The following is a 17640-nucleotide window of genomic DNA, read 5'->3' as shown; positions in this document are numbered from 1 at the left end:
TATTGCAAATGATAATAGCCCTGGGTAATCATACATTTAGTGCATTTTGTAGTTACTATATTCATGTTTGGGACTACGGGATGATGTGACCATCTCTCTTGTCCCATAGCAATTTTACTGTCACCGCCATATTGTTCCGAACACCAAAACAGCAACATTGCCAGCTAAGTTGCTGACTGCTTTGGTGTACGTTTCTAAAGATTGTTATCTTACTTGACCTTCTCGGATCAACTCATTTTTAGGAGGGGGTGCCACTCAACTCGATGTGGGCAGTGTAAGTAAACTCAAGTTAGCACATGGCTTTTTCTCACAGTGTGCTTGTTTTGTTTATTATTACAGCAAGTCTCAGAAGTATTGGGGCAGCCAATTTGCAAACTTGCTAGCGAATTGGCTAACTGCTTGGGTTTTGACTAAACAATTGGCTTTCTCACTGGCGCCGATTCGTGGTCGTGTCCACTCTGGACGAGTCATTGTATTAGGGGACATAGAATGTTTTTATGTTGCCTGGAATTGCTTTGTTACGCAAGGCGTTATAATGTATAAGTAGTTTCTCTGTAGTCATAGTACAAATGTAAAGTAAACAAAATTATCGAGAGTGATTTTGGATTTGTTGAAAAAATAGCCGAAATGCTGTCTAATTGGTAATGGGAATTACCAAGCCAGTGTATAAAATAGTGAACACAAATTTTCGTAAATATTACTGACTGAATAAAGCCCACTGCGAAGTGTCTTGTATATACGTAATATAAATATTATACTATAGAACAGTATATCTCTCTTGGAGGATGTAGTGGCCCTGAAAAGGGCCACTTTTTTAGGTTTTCTTAGTATATAGCGGACAATATTTAAAATGCGCAATGTCGGAAGAAACCTCTGGCATGATCATGTCCAGGGCATCCAGAATATCGAATTCAGTGAACCGATTAGCAAATACATCATTTCTTTGCAATTCTCGTTTTAGATACTACAACCATCACAACAGTGTCGCCTTCTCCAATAAACAGCTGACCATCTACTACTTCTTCATTCAATGTCTCCTCAAAAACATGTTAACAGCTCCTTCCTATTTGAAGGACAGTGGATAATATTGAAATGGGTCACACCAACTTGAAGCGGGCTATGCAATAAATTCACGGTAACATTTATGTTGTGTATCTTTGCACTTCCACTGCCAGCTGACCGACTGGAACATGTCCATAGACACGATTGCCCGCCATGCGTTTCACTCCTGTCGTATCAAAAAAAGAACACGGAGAGGGTCAAGTTGAGAAATCATGTCAATATAATTCATGATTCTGTCCATGTTATGTTCCCTCAGCTGTTCAGAATATGAGTAGTCTAAATCTCGCTTGAATGTGTGGTATATGGTTTTGCGTATAGCAGCGTGTTGGGCGTACAAACACCCTCATTCAACAGCTGACATAGATGCTTTGTTGGCCTTCAAAAACTAAGTAAATTCCACTACTTCGGGGATCGCCTTAGTATGTGAGTGACCCCTCAACTTCGTACTGATCGACCTCCCAGTCTCATTGGCTAAATCTCGCAGCGAAAAATCCATTCAGCCACTGACGTACTATATATGACCGGGTTGTAGGATCAACGAACCTAGAATTTTGCATTGTGAAATTATTAAAATAGACGTGAACAAAATTTACGTACGTTTTACCGATAACAATTCATTGGACAACGCAATGTACATGTAATAATAAACACAAACTTGCGCGCAAAACTTCAACAGATCGTTTCATTATAATTTGGGGGTTGCCGCTTTTAGTTCGACACTGTACATACAGTGTGTCTTATATTTTGATATCTCATACATTGTGATACATGTATATGGCAACGTACACGGAATATTTAAATACATTGAAATTGGAGGTGTAATCCTTGATCCGATTTCCATAAGACTTGACTTGTGTGTGTTCCACGTAATCAGTGCGAAGTCTCCTTTTGGTGTTAGTTTGATTGAAGAGGGTCAAGTAAGATAATGATCTTCAGACGCGCATACCAAAGCAGTCAGCAACTTAGCTGACAATGCTGCTGTTTTGGACAGTAAAGCACTATCCTAACATCAACCAGGCATGGTGAACACAAGCACCAGCGGACTCATCTATTGTAGCAGCAATTGGGGAGGGGGGGGGATTATTTGACTGATATTGCTATCATGAAATATTCTCTGTTGTAATAAATAGATCCACCTCACAGTGAAGATATTACCTGCATTTCATTACCAAGCTGCAGATGTAACTGAGCGAGTTTTTTGGCAACCTCTTTCCATTTTTTCATGTCAGTATTTTCATAGATTTGCATCATTTTGATGTAAGTATCTTGTAGATCAGCCTTGAATGCAGGGATATTATGTTTCTCATAGAATGCACACAGACCCTAAACAAAGTAAATACAATACTGACAGTTAGAGGGCTAAACAAAGTAAATACAATATTAACAGTTAGAGGGCTAAACAAAGTAAATACAATACTGACAGTTAGAGGGCTAAACAAAGTAAATACAATATTAACAGTTAGAGGGCTAAACAAAGTAAATACATGTGCAATACTGACATAGTGCAAAACAACTTCATTACGATAACAATGAGTTGATTCTTTGCAAGATTACTTGCTGACACAAAATTTGATAACATGTGACACAAGAAAAGTGCCCTTAAAATTATATAAACTAAACTAAATATGGTCAATAATATATAAATATTGACCCCGGCCATGATATACTGATTTGTTGACCCGAAGTGAGTGCGAAATTCAAGCTAAGAGAGCTAGCTATGTACATATACATGTATTCACATAGAACATAACTCATCCCAAATAATGCAAGATACCTTTTAGAGCAGAAAATGTTATAGTCGTTCGACCTGTTCATAAAATTACATGTGATTCTCAAAGAAAACGCCAACAAACCTCAACGGTGAATCAGCTTAGACGGCTCATAACATCTGCACAAGCACAGAAGCCGAATATTACGTCTTTTACTGCTGAGAAGTCAATATGCAAATATATACCCTTCTCTAAATACACAAATCAGATTGGCTAATAGGGCTATGAGGTATAATAATGATAATAATTGATTTTTTTCCCATTACTGGAGATGGACTTAAAACTGCATTACCATTAATATGCTTTATGAATATGATATTAAATATCATCAATGTGTTATCAATGTGCGTTTGTATACTATAAATGGTAGAATTGTATACTGACACTATGTATATTAAGGATGGATGAATGGCGAGTACAATTTGTTTAGTTGAATTTTAGATGTCATTAGAATTTGGCTCAAAATACTAAGATTATGAATCCATGTTGTAAACGATGAGCAATATTTTCTTTTAAAATGGATTAAAGGTTGAGCATTTTGAAATGTGGGTTGTAATTTTACGTACCATTTTTGTTCTATTACTACTGCTTGCACTTGCATAAATTACAAGAGTACCAATATGGCTAAAAGATGTACCGTACTCGACCGCCTTAGCGCCCAGGGGCCTCAACTCAGAAAATCATGATTTTTTGGGGTGGGTGCTTGATGAGCGTCTATGACTTGACCTCTATGATGAAACACTCGTAGTGATGTAATTCTTAGCCAATCAGTAAAGTATATACTTAAAGGTCAAAGATGATTGACTGACTGTAAACAAAAGCATTGTGTGCCATCGTAGCAGAGCGATCCAATTTTTCTTGTCTCTTTATTGTGATTTGACATGACTTAAAAGTGCCAAACTGACAGACAGCCAAATCCGTGGATTATAAGTGCCAAGTCCAAATTGTACGTAATGATATCAACGAACTACAAGACAAAGCCGTAATTTGTTAAAACCGAAAATAATTTTACGCAGTTTAACCCCTGACATTTTGAGTTTAGCGTATTAGGCATGTTTGTTGGCGGGGAGATCCTAATTCAAATGATTCCTCACTGTCACTGGTTTATTTGTCACATTATAAGCAATAAATTATTTTTGTTTTACTTCTGATGCTGCATATTGTTCATTTATTTCTGTTGCATGTTTTCGTTTGCCGTTCTATTCCCTGCCACAGTTCGGTCTGCATGTTGTCAATTTTCGCAAATTTTTTTTGCTGGGGATGCCAGGGCATAAGCCCACCTTTTTTATTTAGCAATTTTCCATGTTCAGGATCCTGGGCTTTTACCCGGATAAATACGATACAGACAATTTGGACAAATTTACCGAAATATGGTCGGGAACAAAATTTGACGTTCAAAGTGTTAAAGAAGTCAAGGACTTAAATATAAATATTAACTACCATTGACTCCCTTTGTGGGGAATCTTATTTCATATGGACCAGTATTTTAAAATACTTTATTTTTGTTATTTGCACTGAAGGGATGATTCAGGGAAAGTGAAATCTAGCGAATATTGTTATTATATTTTACATTCTACTTTTCAAAAATCAGTCAAAATATATTCCATACAAAACACACAAAAAGTTTTATCAGCCAAAATTAATTTCAGCTAAAATAAAGTATTTTTACAGTTTTAATAAACGCCATAAACATACCTGCCATGCTAAGATCTGCTGTGGATCTGAGTCAATGGCTTTCTTATAAGCCATCCTTGCTTGCTCCGGCTGGTCCATTTCACCAGCAGACACACCAACAAACACCCATGCATTGTAGTTGCCCTTGTCTTGCTTTAATACTGCCTACAATAGAAGACAATTTCTTTAAGTACTCATTGAAAAATTTAATTCCAACCCATGCAGATAGTGGTTTCAAAATTTAGCAATTTTGAAGACTAAAATGGCCACCAGTCAGCCATACTTGATCAAATGATAATAAGAATTGATGTACATATGTATGTCATTATACGTGGTCTGCGTGTTAAATCTCAATGTGATTAGTCAAAGCATATCTGATAAATAGCATTGGACACAAACAAACAACATGCCTGATGATATGTTCAAATTTGGTGATTTAATTTTTTGGGGACCGAAATGGACACAGATTGATGTGCATATGTATCCAATTATGTCTAGTCTTTGCACTAACTTTGAACAAAATCAGTGAAAATATGTATGAAAAACTTCCCACCATTCTCATTGTCGATGAGAGGGAAAATAATCCACTATTATTTCCCTAATTATTACTGTGTTATGTTTGTACATGTATTATTGATTCAATATTATTCAATTGTGTTTCAGTGCTTTCTTATATTGTTATTGTGTTTCGATCGTCTTTATTACATGTTTAACTTGAAGAGAACTAGCACAAATAACGATAGCAGATGCCATTTCAAATGCTATTCTTTTATTAGCCAATCATAGCTCAAAGCACTATGAACCAATCAGCACCAAGCCCGCTTGAATTTGTTATGGTGGCTGATCCAACGAAGCCTATAAAAGGCCTGAACACTTGTTCTAGTGCACGAGTACATGTAACCTTTTCCAGTGACGAGTAATAAAACCAGTTTATTGATGTCGTTTATTTGTTTCCTGTTCCTTTGATCAACAGTCCCTTGTTTTACGTGTCTTGAACTTTACACTCGTTAGGGTTGAGATGAGTGTGAAACTCTATTTTCAATTCCCTCCACACTCATTGCCTACTATAAATTCTTCCTGGTTCCATACAATGTTGTTACTGGAAGCAAAACTTGACAAGCTATTTTTAATTGAAAAAAAAAAAAATAGTTATGCATGTTCCAAAAATCACTTACTTTACAGTGTTTCAAAGCATCTTTGTAATCTTTGTTCTTGATGGATTCCTTGGCATTTTTTAGCAGATTTTTTATTTCTTTACTCGCTCCACTCGCCATTGCAGGAAATGTTTACCGGTAATCTATTTTAAACTGTAAATTACAATGAAAAGACACTAACTAAACAACAAGGAATTTTGGACAATATTACAATGTTCACTTAAAGTAGAATGCTACAGAGAAGTAAAAATATTGTAATTTTTTTAATTTTTATATATTTGATATTTCATGTCATAAAGATTAAGAAAATGGAATAAAAATATGGGTCATCATACTTGGTTCAGAGAAAAACCATGTACAAATGAAGTAAAAATAGCATGTTTTGTCTGTTTTAGGTTATTTTACGGATATATATCTAAATACATGTATCTTAAAATTTTGCTCAATGACATATGGTGAAAAAAGATATATAGTGTCTTACAAGGTAATTCTAGAAGTTTTGAAAAATTAACAATATTTTTAGTGGCTTTTTATCGTGGAAATGTGTTTTCATTGTGGTCTATGAAAACCGCTACTAAAATGGCATTTTATGCAAATTATTTTTATTTCTACTGCCATATGCACTAAAATTATTTAAAAACTCGCAAGTAGCTCATTTTATCTTAAAATAGTTTAAAGGTTGATCATTTTTAGTGGGGGGGGGGGGTGCATCAACAACTTTTTGTTCAAATTTTCCTTTTTCAATACACTGTTAAATGCATCTGCTAAATTTAAAGAACACACACTAACGTATAACGTATTGAGAAGAGCTTGACACTTGAACCCCCCCCCCCCCTCTCTCTAAATTAAATTTGCTCTGGATTTCGCTGGTGTCTGTTTTTGGCGTTATTTGTTGAATCGGTAGTCTGATTCCTTCACAATTACCAATAGACGAACGAATCAGACTACCGATGCAACAGAAAACACTAACACAGACACCAGTGAAATCCAGAGCTACAGAACTGCAGCTATTGTTGGTACTGATCTCAACATTATCAGTTCTATTTCAAGTAACATGGAAATTAATTTCTATTAATGTTCATCAACTCGCACTGTTTATAATTCACAGATGCCATAGAGTCGATTGTTTGAATGAAATTTTTGTTCGATTTACTGAATTGTAAATTGTTGCTCAACAATCGCCTGCCCAAAAATTGGGTACTCGTAGATTAAATCAAACCATTGAGGTAAAAAGACTTATCAAACAACATTATACAATAAATTACAAAATAAATGCCTGGACGATGTTCTTCTTTACTCATCACACAGCCACTCACTAACATTTGTACATAAGTTACACCACTGAATGATTCTTACCGACGGATCCATGGAGTAACAAACAGGAGGATCGAAACGAAAGTTTGCCTTTTGAACTTTGAACCAATCTTATATTTTTAAAGTACGCCCTCAAGTTAGACCACCTAGGCTTGGTTATTTTTCGCCGATACAGATGATTGACGGAGAAGGAACCAGTTTTCCAAAATACTGAATGTAACAACACTATCAGCTTGTAAGATTTACAATTCTTATTATAAATATCCAGTTTTTGGTGTCCGTGGGCATTGGTTATTTTGGTAATTGTCGACATTGTATGTTCGTATTAAGTTACTTAAGTGGCCACAACAAACTCTTCGGCGGTCAAAACAAAATACGCATGGAAAGTAATGTTTTGATAAGAATTATTATAATCGTTTGCAAAAATGGGTGATTTATTTAAAGAAAAAAGTGCATGGTTTTCGAACAGTGTCAAAAAGAGAAGAAAAGAAACCTGGGGTAAGTACAAATAAGAGTAAATTTGTATAAACACTATAATATTTTCGTTTAATAGATAATTTCGGCCAACTAGCGCCTGGGTCAACGCTAGCCCTGAGTACAGTCCTGTAGGTCCCCGAATGATCAGCGGAAGAAGGCCAACCTACAGGACTGTACTCAGGGCTAGGTCAACGCAGGATGATGATTTGTGTCTCGTGGGTCAATATCAGCACTTGGATCCACGGACGCTCGAACGTTTCTTGGATAATAAAAAGACCTAAAGTATGGGGTGAGAATACCGCCAAAATTAGCTTCGTGTCATTATTTGAACATTGTTTAGTTGTTTGATCTTTATTTGGAAACTCGTTTGGTTATTATTTGGTCATTATTCGGTTATTTATTCTTTATTTAAACATTATTTTGCGCTTATTCCATTGTTGTGTTATTACTGCAGCATCGTATTGTCATTATTTCATTATTGTGTAATTATTACAATATTATTTTGTCATTGTTTCATTCTATTACAATTGTGTCGTTATTTAGACATTATCTTGACATTCAATTGTCATAAGATTCGGTTATTTTCACGTCCAAATGTCTTGACATTCGGTTCGCTTGACTTGCGATTACTTCAACATTCGGTTCGCTTGACTTGCGATTACCTCAACATTCGATTACCTGACCTACATTAGCTGACCCCGCTATACATGTAATATTCAATCCATAGTCCCGGGCCGCCTCCGATAAAGCATTGCTCATGATGGCAATGTAGCCTTTGTAAAAGTTAGCGGGAATTTCTGAATGATGGCCGTTTCATCAACATCCAGGGAACTGACTGAGGTCGTCAGAGCCTGTCGTGACGAAATATCAAATGCCGCAAAACTTGTTGTTGACACGACGCGCTCCTAGCGAAATTTGCGAGAGATGGTCCGACTTTATCATTATATGATGACCAGAATGTGCTAAGAACCGTTCACAAGACTCGTTATCGTGTCGTGAACTCGCAAAATTTGAAAGAGCAACTAATATTCTTCAAGCTGGTATTTTTATAGATTTTATTTTTCATTCTTTTTCGCCTATTTTTCCAGTTTAAAAATGTGAGCTGGCTGGAGCCTTTATCCCTTGTCTATTTCTAATACCCTAGATACCAGCCGATAACGCCCCCTCCCCTCGCCCATAAGGCACCGCATCGCGTACAGTTTATTATAGTTCCTGGGTTCCCTGTGGTCTAAGCTGTGAAAAGTGAAATTAACAATTCGTTTCTGGTGACGAGGCAGCTTGTTGGAACTGGCGCCGGCATTACTAATGTATCACAATCATGCAGGACTGTGTTACAATCAGGTGCAGCCAATGGAGCTGTTCATTGGAAAAGCTGGTCCAAGGGATTTTTGTTGAGGGCAAAGGATTTTATCTATTTTTTGTAGGGGGCGGGAAATATCAGTACCCCCCCCCCAGTGGGCAGGGCAGATTTCTTAAAAAAATGGACAGGGGAACTTTTTTTTAGTGGATAGGATACTTACAGCCAAAACAAGGTCAGCTTGGACGTTCAGTTGCGAGACATAACAAAAAAAACGCAGCCAGTGATACATTTCGAAAATACAAATACAAAATAAACCCAATCAGAGGCGTCGACCACGCGCGTTGGAAATAAATATTACACATTGTGACACAGTCTCACCAGCCTCTTTCACTCAGGCAATATAATTATGCCATTTCCCAACGCACTTATATTTAATACCTTGACAAAAACACAACAAGAAAAATGTAAATCAGGCTTGTAATTACTAGTAACTCAACTCGAACGCAATATTCATCACTGTAGAAGTGGATAAATAAATTCGAACCAGCCAGCTCATGACCGGAGACGTCCAGTCGTTTTCGTTGAAGACTCGCCAATTCACCATAATCGTGGTGGTGAACTGTTTAGCTGATTTTTCAAAAGATCTTATGGATATTCAATTCATATTCATCCCAACTTATTTGAATATATCCTTTCAGGAATTTGAGACATTGTTCAAACGATCCTGTACAGGGTTATGTCTGATGTCAACTAATAATACGCAATTATCCAGGCAGTACTAGAAACTATTGCTGATACTAATCATGTTTTGTAAGCTGGGAAGTTGGATACTTGAACGTGTAGTCTTCGGGCGTGTAGTAGACGAGAATAATCGTACTGTCACATGTGTTCGTCTTAGCCTTGTCTTTTCGTTTCAACCGTCACAGTCCGCTTCATTGAATGTTTAGTTTGATAATTGATGGACATATATTCATTGTGAGACTGTTGCTTTCAAGTTGTGTTAAATACAAATATGATTTAACTTGTCCTTTCCGTTGCCAACGTATTCAATATATGGAAATAGCATATGTGTGTGCGTTTGCGTGAGTGATTGGGGGAAATAACAGCGAAAATTATTTCCAGCTAAAATATAGTATTTTACTGTATACGAATTAGCCTTTGCGATCCCGGAATAAGATACTAGTAGTTGACCCTAAAGTACTCCTAACCTTAAGTCATAACATTTCAGACTACTATAGACGCATTGACATGCGTGCATCAGTGTTTTTTTTTATTTCATTCAAAAGATTTAGGGACACAGAAAAAACACGCAGAAATATTTGTTGCTTGTTTATACTCCACACAACGTAATTTGTCAGTCATGGCGAGTATGTGTGACAGTTTATTACTTCTGTGTGAACATAATTAAAATATGTAATTAAACGATATGAATCTATGACCCGCGTATGTGTGTGTGAGGGGTGGGGGTCGATCTTCTTAGCAGTGAAACTGAAACGGGCACGTGAAAATTACAACTCAACCTCGATTTATTCTTCAATAGCATAAATACACATTGGCAGCGGCAGCGGTCGCCCCACGAAGAAAATGTTGGGGGCGTCGCCTCTCCAAAAACGAATGAATCCCGCCCACACATACTGATATTTCTGGAAATTACGTAAATACATTGTGTGGTGATACTGAACAGCAAATGTTTATAACCACAGTGTCATCTATCGAGAACCTTGTGCAGCAAGCGCAATTTCACAGTTACAACTGCAACCCAGTTTATTTAGTTCGTGGCGCAACTGATGAAAACCCGTTGCAACCGGGGCACACGTTTCGATGGAATTCGCTCCCCGTCTACTAAATAGCAAATTACTAGTCAACTACAGAATTGGGTTTTGTCATCCGTCGGAATAAGCTACTTTGGCCAGTAATATATGGGGGAATTTGACGGAGGAGACATTCACAGCAATCGAATCAAAACAAAATTGAAACTGCTTTGCGAGCGGAAGTCGACATTTACGAAAACCTCGAAGACAGCATAATTATGATTACTGCAGATGCGAGGCATGGCTGGCGAAAAACTGTCGTGACACTGACGTGATTGATATTGGCAATGAAACCCACAAATTCATTGCCAATGCAGTTGTTACCAACGAAGACATCCGATTTCGTAGCGTCATGAAATGAATGGCGCGCTACAAATCAGCCGTACAAGTATATCGGCATCTTGACAATAACGGAGTGAACGTAAAACAAATCACGCCCATAACAGGAATATGTCTGTCAATAAGTACATGAGATAAGAGAGGCCAGGGAATGAGAATCAGAATGATACATGGTTCAACTTTTACTAAAAAAAAGAACCGTGATGGCACTACCAAGTCCGCTGAAAGGCCGGTTATTGACCGTGTCACGATCAACTGTGTAATAATTCCTCCTCACTTCAGTCATCGCATTTAGAGAAGTAATATTCTCTAACCAACAGGCTCTGACGACCTCAGTTAGTTCCCTGGATGTTGGCGAAACGACCATTATTTAGAAATTCCCGCTAACTTTTACAAAGGCCGCATTGCCATCTTGAGCAATGCTTTATCGGAGGCGGCCCGGGACTATGGATTGAATACATGTATAGCGGGGTCAGCTACTGTAGGTCAGGTAATCGAATGTTGAGGTAATCGCAAGTAGAGCGAACCGAATGTCGAGGTCATCGCAAGTTAAGCGAACCGAATATCAAGACATTTGGACGTGAAAATAACCGAATCTTATAACAATTGAATGTCAAGATAATGTCTAAATAACGACACAATTGTAACATTGTGAAACAATGACAAAATAAAATCGTAGCAATTACACAATAATGAAATAATTAAGAAATGAAGTTGGAATAATGAAACAATAGCAATACGATGCTGCAGTAATAACACAATAAGCGCAAAATAATGTTTAAATAAAAACCAAATAACCGAATAATGACCAAATAATAACCAAACAAGTTTCCAAATAAAGACCAAACAACTAAACAATGTTCAAATAATGACACCAAGCTATTTTTGGCGGTATTCTCACCCCATACTAAAGTAGTCAGTCGCCTGTGCATTCGCCTACCACTCATGTTATGTTATTATATGAGTGGCAGACGAATGTACCGGCGACTGACTAACGACCCTACTTTAGGTCATTTTTTATTATCCATGAAACGTTACGAGCGCCTGTGCTTGGATCGCCTTGTCCACATGACCATGGAAGAAAAGAGGAGTGAGGACGCTATTTAAGCCCATGTTAATCTTATAAACATCCTTTGTCTTCGCTCTGGTTAAGCCACTTATTGTTTTTGTTTAGAAGTCGTTTTATCTACATGTACATGATGATAGCCGCTTATTTACACAAGAAAACGAGAGTAGAACTGAAAAAAATAAATTATGTTAAACATCAGTCACTCAGCGTACGTCACTGCATTCTGTATTATTGTTATCTGTTTGGGCATGCGCAGTGCGTTGAGAATCTTCATGAAGCTTCCGAATACAGCCGAAACACGTAAGCTGATTAACTGTGACATTGTACAGCATGTTTGCGAACTAATTACATTGTGTATGTGAGTAAACAAATCCAAAGCATCATGAAACCAGCGGAAACAATAGCGTCCTCACTCCTTCTCTTTTCTACCTCCATGGTTTGACTCACAATCCTGTCACAGTGCTGAACTTCTAATCACCAGTGACTCTCGAAGTGCCAAATTTGCCTTTTAGTTGCAGGCAACATTGAAGAAATGTAAGTGCAATTATTTTTTAAGTTAAAAAATAACAATTGCAGCTTGATCATTTTCATATTTCTGTTATCAGAATGTACGTTTTTCATGATTTTTTTTAGTGCAAGAAGGTGGGATTCTTGCCGATAGAAACACAGCTAAATTTCTATTTAGTGAAGATTCCATGGCAGAAGATACACAATGGTATGTTTACATTGGGTGACACTGATCATGAAAACTGCTATAACACTATCAATGGTAGTATTCACACTACACCAAGTACGGGCTAAGATTTAACTAATCTCATATATTTGCATATGGGATAGATCCAGTTATGTTCCCAATAGTGTTCCCACCCAATTTTTACCACCCCTGCATCCCTTATGAAAACTAGTCTAGGAATATTGGTTTGACAGTCAAAGTGAAAACGAACTCCGATAAGAAGATAAGAATGAAATTTCCTACGATACGGAAATAATGTTTAATATAACACTTGCTGTAGAGTTGTATTGTTGGCAACATTTTGTTGAAAGTGTTGTACGCAAAACATAAAAAACCTAGCTAGTTGCGATGTTCAAAGTTTGTTATATCTTGCCGTGATCGATCATGTAACATATTTTGTGATCATCTCACAATTCAAATTACTTTTCTTCAATTTTCGTGAGATCTTTATCACATATCACACCACTTACGATGCAATCCTCAAAATAATGATGTGAAAAAAATTAAAATGCCTGGGGAAAATACCGAAGGTTCAATGAGTTGATAATAGTAGTTGTTATTTTTTTTTTTTTCAGGATATTTAGCTCCACTCTTTATTCAGATAATGCCATAGCAGTTTTTCATGCCAGTTATATAGATGCTTGCTGCAGAAAAAAGTCTCTGAATGATGTTGTTCTTGGAAAATATTTTCTACCACCTGCTGAGATGTATGAATGTAAGCCTACTTAATTAAAAATACTGTAAAATAAGCTAAGAGCTCAAGATTTTGCAGCAGTGAAATTACAATGGCGCTACAAATATCATGTCGTCTTCGTCAAATCAGGAAAAATTAATATACTGGTACTGTAAAAGAATATTTTTTCTTTTCTATTTCACTAATCTGAGTCAATTTACTGGGTTTTAAACTATAAACAGTTTACCATTTTTATTCTAGTATAACATGTTCACTTAGATCGGATTTAGCAAAATTCTCGTCTTCGCAAAATAGTAAAATTAAAATCCAATCAATATCTAATGCTATTACAGTGTTAACAAAAAATATTAAAAAAATGACATAAATTAAACACAGCGAATAATTACTGCTATTACAGCTATTATTATTACTGCTATTATTAAAATAAGCCATAGAATTTCTATTTCTAAAAGTCATCTCACTATTGCACAAACAATGAATTTGAGTTTGGTTAACACATACCAGTATAGGAACAAAAATAATCCCTCTCTGCATTGCCTACTAAATAATCCATATTCCCACCCAGTGACTCGAATGCAAGGTGGATTTGAGTGGGAGAAGCAACAAGATATTCCAACAGAAGATAACAAAACAGAAGGAACTGACAATGAGCCAGATAGATCAAGCACTCACAAAAGGTATAGTATGAAAAGAATTTGTGTTCCTACTGTTTCAATAAAAGTTACACTTGAAATTTGTTTAGCCAATAAAGAACAAATCAGAGAAAAATTGTTATTAAGCTGAGAAAAAAAATATCTGTTTCTCGTTTCCGCACGCATCATTTTAAACTATGCGCCTCAAATGTTTTTTTTCCTTCTAAAGCAAACAATCTAGTCATGAATATTCATATTAAAGTTATTCACCAACTAGTTCATACTTTGCATAAACAATATTGTAATAAACACAGATGATATGTAGATGATGTACAGGGCTACTTTAACCCCTATCCTGTCAGCCTCATGTACCTTCACATTGACTTGACCAGATACATATAAAGGATTTACTATTATTATTATAAGTCTAAGTGCGCTACCAATTTCAAAAGTTGGTAACCAGACATTGATGGTGAGTTGTTCATGAAAATAACCAACACACCTTTGTGTAAGCCATTCACGACTGCATGGAAGAATTGCAACATAGCTACCACAGTAAGCAATGGCTAAATCAGTATCATTACATTAGATTACTGTATCGCCATCTTTGTTTTTTTACAGGCATTCAAGTGAATGTGTAAAGTGCCTTGAAAGTCGCAATGCTACTAAACAGAGTAAGGGTAGTCATATTTCTTCCAAGATTATAATAACCATTGGTAAACATTTCAATGTGGGCTTTGTATTGTAAACATTTATTAAGAAAACAACAAATTAACTGAAAGGCTTAATAAAAGTAGGAAAAGACTGCATATGAAATTACATCTAACACTATGGCAACTAAAAAACAACAAAATTAAAATTGATTGGACATGGGCCACCCTAAGAAACTACTGTCAGTGGCAACACTGATCTTTCTGGGCAAAGGAGATCTTGACAAGTTGAAATTGAAGCACTAAGGCTATTATATAAAGTGAGTCTCCGAATATAACAAGAAGCTGCCTGACCCTAGAATGGAATAAGGATATAATTAGTTGAATGGACTTTTCTTTAGAATCTCAAGCGACCTATATTGTATACAGGTTTTTTGAGGTCATGTGATGCAAGTGATGTCAAACCTTTAAATGGGATATTGTCACTTTATAATGGGTTTCCAGCTAAGCTGTAATCAAGTGTATCCGGGGCAACTTTTGTCGATAATATTTTTATTTCAGTATTGATCTCTTCGTTGATACTATTTTATTTCTAGTATTAGTGTTTCAAATATCAATTATTGTTATTATTGATTTATCATGGGCATCATGCAGTCTGGTGGGAACGATCAAGCCATGTTAGAAAGTTGTAAACAAAATATTTGAGGTACAACATAACATACTGGCCAAAAAATAAAGACATAGTCATCAATTATTATGCATTTATCATATGACTACTACAGTTTAGAGCAATGTACCAATACCACAATGCCATAGAAATGTTCAATCAAAGAATGTTTTTCTTGCATAAGAATGGTTTTCCACACAAGCATGGAGACTAGTTGTGTTTTATAGCGTCATGACATACATACTCCCATATAATGCATGAATAACTTAAAACAAGCTTTAAATCTATACATCATGCAGAAACAGAGCATTTTGTTTTTATTTTTTTGTAATTATTGCTCGTCGATGTAATTTAAATAAAAGTTAGTTACAATAGATGACTTGCAGATTTCAGTATCATATGCTATTATTGTTTGAGCCGTTTTGTTTGAGTCAGCTTACAATAATCACTAAAAATCGTTCTCAAAATATCTATCACATCACTTTGCATGGCAGGAAAATGTTTGGTTTGCTACAATGAAAAATGTTGAAAATGAAAAGCTTTGGTTCAATTGTGGTTCAGATTTTCTGTTCACTGCAAGATCTTGCATAATTATTGCTTTTTTTATAGCTCTATGTCGAAATGTCAATCATTGTGAGAGGAAAATTCTATTGAGATGCCCTTACTTTTTCAAAATCATCAAGCGTGAAAATACTCTTAAATTACTTTCTCCTTTGTCAAATCACACATACCGATAATACAAGATCTTGCATTGAACAGAAAATGATGTGTTTGGTAGTGTAATATCTGACACTCCAGAAATGTACATGTAGTCTATTAATAATGCTCCTTGTCTTAAATCATATTTTAATTATATCCTGATTTGTATGTTTTGCTTATTCCTAGATTTTCCTCATATAGATGACTTACCAGCAGTGACTGGAGAACTTGTAGATTTTATTCCCGGTCAGCATGGTTTTACTGTGAGGCATGTTCGATGATGTGCTGTGAAGCTGTTCATCACAACCTATTTCTGTCAATCTCTTATATCTTGGTTAAAGACTTTGAAAATTTGTAATTCGGTATATTTTTTGCCCTAATATTATAATATATTAATTTGATTTAGGTTGGGCTGTGTTCTGTAAATATAAATGTTTTTATTAAACTGGTTCAAAAATGTCATTCATTCAACAATGAATTATTCATGTCGCCACTAATTTCAATGGCTCTAGGAATTCTGAGAAAAATGCTTAACCCCATTTTATGGGTTTTTTGTCTTATTTTCACATTATGGTAGACAATCTTAACAATTTGTAGTGTGGTCATTTTTAATGTACCCTATTCAAAGTTTAATGAGGTCAAACTCCCAAATAAATTCTCAAAATTGTGTTGTGTATCTTGTCACTGTCAAGAGATTTGCATACTGTCAGTATATTAGCCAAGTATTACAACTCATTCAATTTCACAATTAGGGTATTGCTCTTTTCTCAGAATTTTTGTGAATAGTTAGCCAATTAATCCCATCTTTTTCACATAAGATTTGATTAAGCGTATTATGTTGAGCAAATTCCATGTGTGGCCATGGTAAATCAAACCAACTGTTGTGTTTTGGTATATCCAAGATTGTCAGTCACGCGTCTCCGGCCTAAATGCAGATACCGTGGAATTGTTTTTTTGTTTTTAAGTAATTGGAGAAATAATGAGCTGATGAATTGAGACTTTTGATTCAGTAGAATTGTTTTTTTTTTTATAGTTATATAATTACCGGTATAGTGATAAACTACCTTTAATTGTCATAATTTTATGTATTATTTCTATAAATTAATTAATTAAATTACTAATTATGCCAACCATTGGGTTGTACTTGTTTGTGGTGAATGAGAACGTTATACTTTACAGTACTGCATCTAATAATCAGGCTTATATTCATTGCCTACCATCTAATTTTGTGTTATGCTGAGTGTGTATGTTGCCAATTTCTACAACTAATTGTCTGGGTATAGGGTGCCACGAAGTGGTAAATTTTGATAAATAACTGAGGGTTTAAATTTTGGGGATTTTTTTTGCATGGGAAATTACTCGTCTAATGATATTCCATCATATATAAGATCAACAAGAACTTTATTAAACCTTCTTATTTCTCATGCCACTAATCAACCAATGGCTGCTCGTAAATATTTCTTTTCTCAGGTGCTCCCTGTTTGAGAGCGTAATCACCTGGGTAAAACGCGAGACCAACATGTGGTCTTCTGTTTACTACTTAGCGACTGTGTACCTGTGGGTTTATTCTGTGTGTATTTGGATGTTCTAATCTTG

At 35.8% G+C, this 17640-nt stretch overlaps 2 protein-coding genes across 2 annotated transcripts in view; one reads left to right on the top strand and one right to left on the bottom strand.

Moving 5' to 3' along the window:
- LOC100378002 (tetratricopeptide repeat protein 37-like) overlaps window positions 1–7108 on the bottom strand; it is a 55027-nt gene extending 47919 nt beyond the window's left edge. The window contains exons 1-4 of the mRNA XM_085507009.1: window positions 7016–7108; window positions 5681–5812; window positions 4527–4670; window positions 2218–2385 (exon numbers count right to left, since the gene is read on the bottom strand). Coding sequence (XP_085363135.1) covers window positions 2218–2385; window positions 4527–4670; window positions 5681–5779 — 411 coding nt within the window. The 5' untranslated portion in view covers window positions 5780–5812; window positions 7016–7108. The remainder of the gene's footprint in view (window positions 1–2217; window positions 2386–4526; window positions 4671–5680; window positions 5813–7015) is intronic.
- LOC100377156 (telomere repeats-binding bouquet formation protein 2-like) lies at window positions 7102–17174 on the top strand. The gene is made up of 6 exons (XM_002730692.4): window positions 7102–7471; window positions 12603–12684; window positions 13278–13417; window positions 13962–14073; window positions 14650–14702; window positions 16231–17174. The coding sequence occupies exons 1-6, from the start codon at window positions 7399–7401 to the stop codon at window positions 16323–16325; spliced, it is 555 nt and encodes a 184-aa protein (XP_002730738.2). The 5' UTR covers window positions 7102–7398; the 3' UTR covers window positions 16326–17174.
- Window positions 17175–17640: the final 466 nt, after the last annotated feature.

This window comes from Saccoglossus kowalevskii, chromosome 13 (genome assembly GCF_978046115.1).
Source record: "Saccoglossus kowalevskii chromosome 13, keSacKowa6.1, whole genome shotgun sequence".
In the NCBI taxonomy this organism is placed as follows: domain Eukaryota; kingdom Metazoa; phylum Hemichordata; class Enteropneusta; family Harrimaniidae; genus Saccoglossus; species Saccoglossus kowalevskii.
The sequence above is the reverse complement of the archived record's forward strand: the minus strand, read 5'-3'. Positions and strand labels throughout refer to the sequence as shown.